This window comes from Notamacropus eugenii, chromosome 5 (genome assembly GCF_028372415.1).
Source record: "Notamacropus eugenii isolate mMacEug1 chromosome 5, mMacEug1.pri_v2, whole genome shotgun sequence".
In the NCBI taxonomy this organism is placed as follows: Eukaryota; Metazoa; Chordata; class Mammalia; order Diprotodontia; family Macropodidae; genus Notamacropus; species Notamacropus eugenii.
In genome coordinates, this window is record NC_092876.1 from 93204968 (window position 1) to 93214139 (window position 9172).

At 37.3% G+C, this 9172-nt stretch overlaps 1 protein-coding gene across 1 annotated transcript; it reads left to right on the plus strand.

The window, feature by feature from the left end:
* Positions 1-672: 672 nt before the first annotated feature.
* On the plus strand, positions 673-1638 carry LOC140507607 (olfactory receptor 51G1-like). Its single transcript, XM_072615625.1, has one exon. It carries the CDS (start codon positions 673-675, stop codon positions 1636-1638), a length of 966 nt encoding a protein of 321 aa, XP_072471726.1.
* The last annotated feature ends 7534 nt before the right edge of the window (positions 1639-9172 follow it).

Below are 9172 nucleotides of genomic sequence, written 5' to 3' on the forward strand. Positions count from 1 at the left end.
AGAATCATGAAAAATTGAAGTTGGGAGGAATCTTTGCAAGCATCAGATCCATTCCCTGTACTTTAAAGAAAGAAAACTAAGAATGAGAGACTTTCTCAAACTCATCTAGTAGCTCAAACTATGACTCAGACCCAAATCTTCTAAAGAAAAGAGTACTGCTATTTCAACTCCATATGTTCTTGTCTTTATTCTCTTGTGGAGGCATAGGGCACACACACCAGTATACACATACGAAATTGTTCAAAGATAAAAAATTCAAGTGACAGCATAAGAATCAAGAACAAGAAGTTTGATGTAGACTATCATGTATCACAGTGAAGGTTGGAGACTCATGTAGACTAGTCTTCAGGAAGGACTTCTAAAAGGAAGAAGGATTTGATATTGTCCTGTTTACACTCTCAGTCACATCTATAAGGCTAGTGCCAGTGGTGCACACCTTTCTCATTTCTCTGGTCTAGATGAGGAATCATGGGTGGCTGGACCATTGGACAGAGCATCAGGAGCCTGCTTCTCTTTTCACATAGGAGAAAGTTAAAAAAGTCAACTGAATAATTGGTACATCTTTCAATGGAGGAACAATTACCACACTCCAGGTAAGAGAGAATATAGTGGTTCCCTTTCTTCATTAGCCAAATTCTGCTTTTTCAGAACTATTAGGTTGTCTTCAGCACAATGTTGGCTCCCGGAAATAATAGCCTACAATCAGCCTCCTTCTTCCTGACTGGATTCCGAGGTCTAGAAAATGTTCATGGTTTGATCTCCATTCCTTTCTGCACTATCTACTTGACAGTAATTGTGGGAAATATCACCATCCTCCATGTCATTCGCACAGATGAAACACTCCATGAACCCATGTATTACTTTCTGGCTATGCTGGCTCTCACTGACTTAGGCTTGTGCTTTTCCACATTGCCTACAGTATTGGGCATTTTCTGGTTTGATTTTCGAGAGATTGGCATTCCTGCCTGCTTCACTCAGCTCTTCTTTATCCATACCCTATCGCTGGTGGAATCCTCAGTGCTGCTCTCCATGTCCATCGATCGCTATGTGGCCATCTGTAACCCACTTCGATATAGTACTCTCCTGACACCTGGCCGGATAGTAAAGATGGGACTATGCTCTGTTGTGCGCAGTGCCCTGCTCATCCTTCCTCTACCCTTTCTCCTGAAACGCTTCCACTACTGTCGTTCTCATGTACTGGCCCATGCCTATTGCCTTCACCTGGAGATCATGAAGCTGGCCTGCTCCACTATCATAGTCAATCATATCTATGGCCTCTTTGTGGTGGCTTGTACAGTAGGTGTGGACTCATTACTTATCTTTCTCTCCTATGCCCAAATTCTTCGCACAGTGCTGAGCATTGCTTCCCGTGAGGAGAGACACAAAGCCCTCAATACCTGTGTCTCACATATCTGTGCTGTGCTTCTCTTCTATATCCCTATGATTGGTTTATCACTTGTGCACCGCTTTGGTGAGCATCTGCCCCGCATTGTCCACTTGCTCATGTCTTATGTTTACCTTTTGGTCCCACCTCTCATGAACCCCATTGTTTATAGTGTTAAGACCAAGCAGATACGACAGAGAATTATCAAGAAGTTTATTGTTATGCAGAGACTGAGTAGCAATCGCCAGGGCTAGTTTGAAGTGGAGAATCTAGGAAGGAAATTGTTGGTTGTTTGTTGATAATATTGTTATGCTGTTTCCTTTTGTTTTAAATAAGACAGGCTAACTTGTTCTCTGGTCCCTGACTTACTTTGAAAATGTATTTGCAGCGAATGGTGATTACCTCACACTACAACTGCCAGTTATCCTCATCAATGCATTATTTGAAATAGCATATAAACAAAAATCCTCTTTGTACTTTTGGCAAATTTTTTGTAACATCTTTACCCTCTAAAGTCAAGCAGAACCAATAAAATCTAATCAATAATCATTTTTTAAGCACACGTTATTTGATATGATATATTATATGATATTCTCATGATAAATGCTGGGGAAACAAAGATGGGTAAAAAAAAATTCTCTGCTTCCAAAGACCTCACAGTTTAATGTGGAGGACAATATGCAGGCAACTATGTACAAGCAAGATATACACAGAGGATAAATTAGGGTGGAATCTTTGGGAAGACACTAAGATTAAGTAGGATTGAAAACATTTCTTACAAAAAGTGCAGCTCTGTTTGAGATTTGAAGGAAGCTAGGAAAGCTCAGAGGTAGAGATAAGAAGCAAGAAAAGTCCAGGCATAGGGGACAGCCAGTGAAAACGTCCAGGGAGAAGAGATGGAGTGTTGCTTACTGTAGAAGCAAGTTATTCTATTTTTGACTTCCTCTTATTATTAAAATATCCTTGCTATTGAGTCAATTACTTCTTTCTAACTTTCAACCATTGTCCTTACTTCTGTTTTTTGTATTCAAGAAAAATAAGCCTAATTCCTCATCCACTGATAGCCCTTTAAATACTTGTAGAGAGTTAATATGTCTTTCCCAATATTCTTTTCTCCAGGTTAAACATGTCCAGATTTTATGCCCTTTTTTTCCTCCAAATATCATGGTTGCTAATCTTATTATTATCCAACAGCCCCAACCATGTGTTTCAGGTTGTTAGTATCTCCCCATGCATGTATCATGGACCACAGGATTTAGAATTGGAAAGAACCTCACAGTTCAATTATTCTAATGCCATCTTATGTTGAATAGCTATTATGTACTCATATATTAATTCCTTCAACTATTCTGTGAAATGAAGAAGTGTGACAAGAAACCCTTTAAAGTTCCCTCCAGCTCTAAATTCATGGTCTTTTGGGCCTATGACTTACATATGTCAGTATGCTAGAAGTCAGTTTCATACAGCTAATAAGTGTTTGAGGTGGGATTAAAACCCACACTTTCTTGAAGTTAAGTTCAATGCCTTATCCACTGCTTTGTGTTGTTCCTCTGAACCTCAGTTTCTCAATTGTAATATGGTGATGGCACTTTTATTGTCATCTTTATAGTAATTCATATTAAATTAGCTGCTTTGTGTTATTTAGCCCTGAAATATTACAACTCTATAGTCAAGACTTTTGTTCTGAATCAAGGAAATTATATATACATAGACTATGTTGCTTTTAGGGTATGAATTTTGTGTGGAAAATACTATTTAGCTACCACTTTAAGTCTGAACTCACTCTCCCCAAGAACTCAAGTGATAAAGAGGGAAATGTTCTCTTCATGACTGAAGGAAATTCTTGGCAATGTCTTTTCCTGAGATAATACTAGTAAATATTCTTCTGTGAAAAGCTAATTCATGTTAATGAGTAAAACTGAATCAATACAATGACCAGTCATGATAATAACAGACTAATCATGAAAAAAATGTTATTCACTTTTATATAGAAAGTCAATAGAATGAGACATTTTTTAAATTTATTTTTAGTTTTCAACATTCACCTTCATAAGATATTGAGTTCCAAATTTTCTCCCCACCTCTCCCCTTTCCCACCCCACGATGGCATGTAAACTAATATAGGTTTAACATATACATTCATATTGAACCTATTTTCACGTTAGTCATGTTGTAGAGAAGAATTAGAACCAATGGAAGAAAATACGAGAAAGAAAAAACAAAAAAAAGAGAGAAAGAGAGCAAATAATATACTTCAATCTGCATTCAGATTCCATAATTCTTTTTCTGGATGTGGACAGCATTTTCTGTCATGAGTTTTTTGGCGTTGTCTTAGATCCTTGCATTGCTAAGAAGAGATAAGTCCATCAAAGTTAATCATCACATAATGTGTCTGTTACTGTGTACGAAGTTCTCCTAGTTCTGCTCACTTCACTCAGCATCAGTTCATGTAAGTCTTTCCAGATTTTTCTGAAATATACCTGCTCATCATTTTTTAATGGAAAAATAGTATCCCATTTTATTCATATTACACAACTTGCTCAACCATTCCCTAACTGATGAGCATCCCCTTAATTTCCAATTCTTTGCCAACAAAAAGAGAGCTGCTATAAATATTTTTGTACATGTTCCCTCTTTTTCCATTTTCCTCTTTGGGACATAGACCTAGAAGTGGCATTGCTAGGTCAAAGGGTATGCATATTTTTGTAGGTCTAATTCCTTTAGGTCTAGTTCCAAATTGCTCCCCAGAATAATTAGATCAGTTCTCAACTCGACCAATAATGCATCAATGTTCTAATTTTTCCACATCTTCTACAGCATTTATCATTTTCATGTTTTGTCATGTTAGCCAGTGTGATAGATGTGGAGACATTTATTTTTAAATGAGGTCAATTCAGGAATTTGTTTTGCTTGACTATGAATATTATTTGAAAGAGCTGTATTTATCTTCCTCTCCCCTTTTTAATGGAAGGGAGAAGGAGAGAACAAGAAAAAAATAAATGATTATAAATTTTTTAAAAAAGTAAAATTCAATTTAAAAATAATAGCAATCATTATAATACTTGGACACTAATCACCAAATCAATAACAATATAGAAGATATGTTAAATGGCTCTGGCTCAATTGATATTCAGGCAACATCTTGGGATGTGGGTTTTATCTGATAGCAATAAAAGAACACCACTGCCACAAAGGAATACCCATAAAACCCTAAGGGACAGATGTATCAGCATACCTTGTAGGTAACTGAGCTGATAGTAGACATGAAAGTTGGAATGAGGATCTCCCCTCTCATCCAATTTATAAAGACTACAAACGTGAGGAAAATGCTTTGTTAAATTTAAACCACTATAGACTTATCTAGTATTATGTTAGCTATAATTATTATAATTAACCTAATAAATAGGATAGATGGTACTAAGATTTTGAGTAGGGAGTGGAGGTTGAGATATATTTGAAAAATCAGATGCTGTCAGTCAATAACAAATCTCAGAACTACTCCAGTGGACTGGGTTTTTTCTCAGTAAAAAAGAAATCCCAAGGTTGATAGGATATGCTTAAAGGGAAAATCTGGCTTGCAGGAAATATCTAGCCAGCTTATTTTGTTGGTATGTGGGTAGAGCTCAAAAAAGTAACCAGAAATCATGAATCTTCTGAACTGGCTGAGAGCTAATACTGGATTATAACATGGGCAAATAGTCTTGATTCGGTCTCCAGAAGTAGACAATTTGTGCATAGATATTCAGAAATAAAAATTATATTCTAGGAGGGAACTGGAGACCAAAATATGTGTTACAGATCAATAGAATACACTGAAGACCAAATTGGGCAGGGTGGGTGTTAGTCAGTAAACATTTGTTAGGCTCCTATAGTGTGCCAAGTAGTATGCTAAGTGTTAGGAGGGAAAAAGAAAAACAAGTCCTGCCTCCAAGGTGTTTACAAATTAAGTTATAGTGAAGGAGACTGGGCAGGGAGTTGGTAACTACTTGAGGCAGGAGTACAGGGGAAAAGTCAGAGAAGTCTCAATGTGGTGCAGTCAGATGAAAAATGAGAAAATTTTTGAACTGGGCCCTCTTCTTAAATGGAGATTTGGGAGATCATGACTTTGCCCTTCAATCAGAAAGACAGTAGTGGTGAAGTGCTGGATTCCCCAAAGTGATGAGATCTTGCAAGATAATGAGGTTTTCCCAACAATGAGCTTCTTGGGGCATAGTGGAAAAGTCAGAGGAGCCCCAAAATAGTTCAGTCAGATGAGAAGTGAAATATAAACAGGACCAGAAAGTTTGGCACTATGCATTGTATAAATAGGTGTCTTTTATGTGTACTTCTAATTGTCCTATCCTTAATTATTTTAGAATTTCTATATTTTCTGTTCTAACAAAAATGTATGACAAAATGTATTCTAATGGTTGCTGTTGGTTTGAAGGGTAAAAGAGTGTGCATGCCAGATCTGATTTCTTTGTGCAGTGACAGCAGAAGAGAATGAGTCATGACTGATTCCTGGTGGCTGAGGCAAAGTCATTTGGGAGGAAGGAGTTCTGAAACAGCTCATAGAAAAGGTCATTGAAGTTGAAGAGGATGAGAATCCTATAGTTTATGGGATTTTGAGTAGACTGGGATTAGAATACAGAATAAAACAGCCAGCTATTGAATTAATTGGAGAGAAGGGAGAGTGATTTAGAGGTCCATAGAAAACAACAAGATTTGGACCAGATAGAGTGAACTTTAGGAAGCTGTCCACTGGGTAACAAAGACAGAGGAGAGACCACAAAATGGCAATATGGAACAAAAAATATTCCAATCTGTCATATTACAGGATCAAAATTTAAATCTTGAAGGGACCATATAAACCATTAAGTACAAACTCATTGTATAGATATTCAAATTTGGGCCCATAAGTGTTAAGTGATTTTCTTTAGACCACACAGCTAGTAAATCATGTGGTGGTTGTTAGTTTGTTTCAGTCAAGTCCATCTCTTCATGACCCTATTTGGGGTTTTCTTAGCAAAAACTCTAGAGTAGTTCACATTTCCTTCTCCAGCTCATTTCATAGATGAGGAAACTGAAGCAAATAGGATTAAGTGAATTGTCTAGAGTCATAGAATTAGTTAAGTATTTGAAGCCAGATTTGATCTCAGGAACATGAATCTTCCTGACTCCAGACTTGACATCTTATCCATTGCACCACCTAGCTGCCCCTATTAAATCAGAAATTTGAAATGTTAGTTTGGGTTCTCTGATTCCAAATTCAATGAGTCTTCATTGGCTAATGAGTCAAATTTAAATTCCTTACACTAGATATTAAAAACTCTTCCAACACAGCCTAATATCTCTAATCTCATCTGCCATCATTCCCCCAGGTAATTTACTGGGTAATCTTTAGGGCAAAGACTTTTTTTTTATTTCATTTTTGAATCCCCAAGGCCTAGCACAGTGGCTTGCACAGAATCAGTCTTAAGAAATGTTAGATGCTTAATTGATTGATGAGTAAATATGTGAGTTTTCTATCATGCCATTTTTTTCCTATTTAAGAGTTATTGTAAGATTGGTCTTTGTGGTCTAGAGACCACCATTACAGTCTCTTCTTAAGGGAAACTGTAGCTTTAACTTGAAAAATAAAAGGATGGTGAGTAATTTTTTAAGGTCTTGTAAACTTAAATGGACCTGTATCTCTGTGCTCCCCAAAGCAACACTTCATTTATGTGAGTTACACTTTGCATTGTGTATGCCTAGGTTGAATGTAAGGTCCCCTTTCCTGTCTTCTCTTCCATCTCTATGTCCTCTTCCCTCTTTTCCTATTGCTTGCAATAAAGCTTTTTATTCAACAAATTCGCATTGTTTTCCATATTATCCTCAGCCCTTGAACCAATTAAGACATTGTTTTCCTGGACATCTCCAGTTGGCATAGAGACCTTTCCTTAGACATAAACTGGATATCTCAATGAGAACTTAACCTATTGCAGCCACACCTATACTGGTGGAGCAGAGCACTGTGAGCCCAGTTGTCAACAGGGGAAACCTATGTCCTTCAAGGACAGTCTCCCTAATACCAGAGGATCACTTCTCAAAAAACAATTCGTTCAGTGAGCAGAATGACAAAACAAATGTTTGAGTTCCTTCCTGTATCCCAATTGACAATTTAAACTCCTGTTCATATTTCACCTGTCTCCTTTCTTGGCTTCCTCTGCCATTGTTATTTACTGATTCAAACACCAGTAGCAGTCACCTTTATTTTGGCAGCTGCACTGTACTTTATCATGTATTCCCTTGTTGTCTTTTCATAGCTTTGATCTACTTCCCAAATAATAGAAATCCCTTGAGGAAAAGTAATTATTTTAAATATCTTTATAGCTTTAATAGTATGTAGAAGAGTGCCATATCCACAGTAGATGCTATGAAAAGTTTTATTGATCTCTCTAAGTAAAGGATAAGCAAGAAAAAATGATTAAAGAATACTATTACTCAGTAGAAGACTCAGGATGATTAGCCAGCTCTGATCCCTGAGGGCTTTACATTTAATACAAACGCAATGTCTATAAATAGATCCAGTAACAGAATCCATGAAATGTAGTTCTCCTTCTGATAACAGATCAGAATTGGTGATTCAAACAAACTCCACCAACATATGGCAGGAGATGAAAGAAAAGTGACAATAAGCCTTGCGTGTGTGTTCATCCTTCATTGCCTAAGAAGACCATATCATCAGAGAAATGATGATATGACTTGCACTTGACTTTCTTTTGAGTGAGGGAGGGCTGTGTAGGTCACCAGCCTCACTTCTCCTTCAAAGCCATCTGAATCCAGTGACCAGATATTCATCAGGATGACTAGAGATGACCCAGGATGAGGCAGTTGGGGTTAAGTGAGTTGCCCAAGGTCACACAGCTAGTAAGTGTCAAGTGTCTGAAGTGAGATTTGAACTCAGCCCCTTCTGATTCCTGCACTGGTGTTCTATCCATTCTACCACCCACCTGCCCATAATAAGTCTTACTAAAGATATCAAGACATGGTATCTTCAGGATAAATCTAGGTTTCACTCTAGCAGAATATGGTAGAGTTTGAAAATGAAAAGGACCTTGATAATAATAGATATGGCAGAAAAGGTTAGATCTAAGTGTATTATGTTAGAAGTGTGGCATGTTGTATACTATATAGAGTATACTACCATCTTATGGATCCCACTCAGATCCTGGCCATCTTTTGTTATGTAGTTTCCCATACCAGGTATAGTCCAGCCTTGTTGGGAATAATGTCTACTTGTCTATAAGAAGAGGCAGTATAAACGCTTTATAAACTGTTCAAACTCTTTCTAATCTGATGGGCAGGGAGGGGCATTCATAGCACCAATACCACCACCATCACAGCCACCATGTCAGACTCACTCACCATTTAAATATCTGGGACAAAGAACTCGCTACTCCATGCTAGAGGTCTGTTGACAAAAAAAAAAAAAAAAATGAAATAAATGAATGGATCAATCCACAAAAAATTATTAATTATATTGTTGTGCTTCTCCTTCATTTTTGAAGAGGACCAAGGCATCAGAGAAATGATGACATGACTTACACTTGACTTTGTTTTGAATAAGGGAGGGCTGTGCAAGATCACCCACCTCACTTTCTCCTCCTGGGCCATCTGGAGCCAGTGGCCAGATATTCATCAGGATAAGTCTATTAATTATATACTGTATGCTAGGTACTATGCAGGGCACTGAAGATACAGATACAAAAGTGACACAGACAGGAGGTTAAGCAATTTTAATTGGGTTTAAAAATCAAGAAAATTTAG

Coding starts and splice junctions, on each gene's coding strand:
- LOC140507607 (XM_072615625.1), top strand. CDS start 673: ATGTTGGCTCCCGGAAATAATAGCCTACAATCAGCCTCCTTCTTCCTG.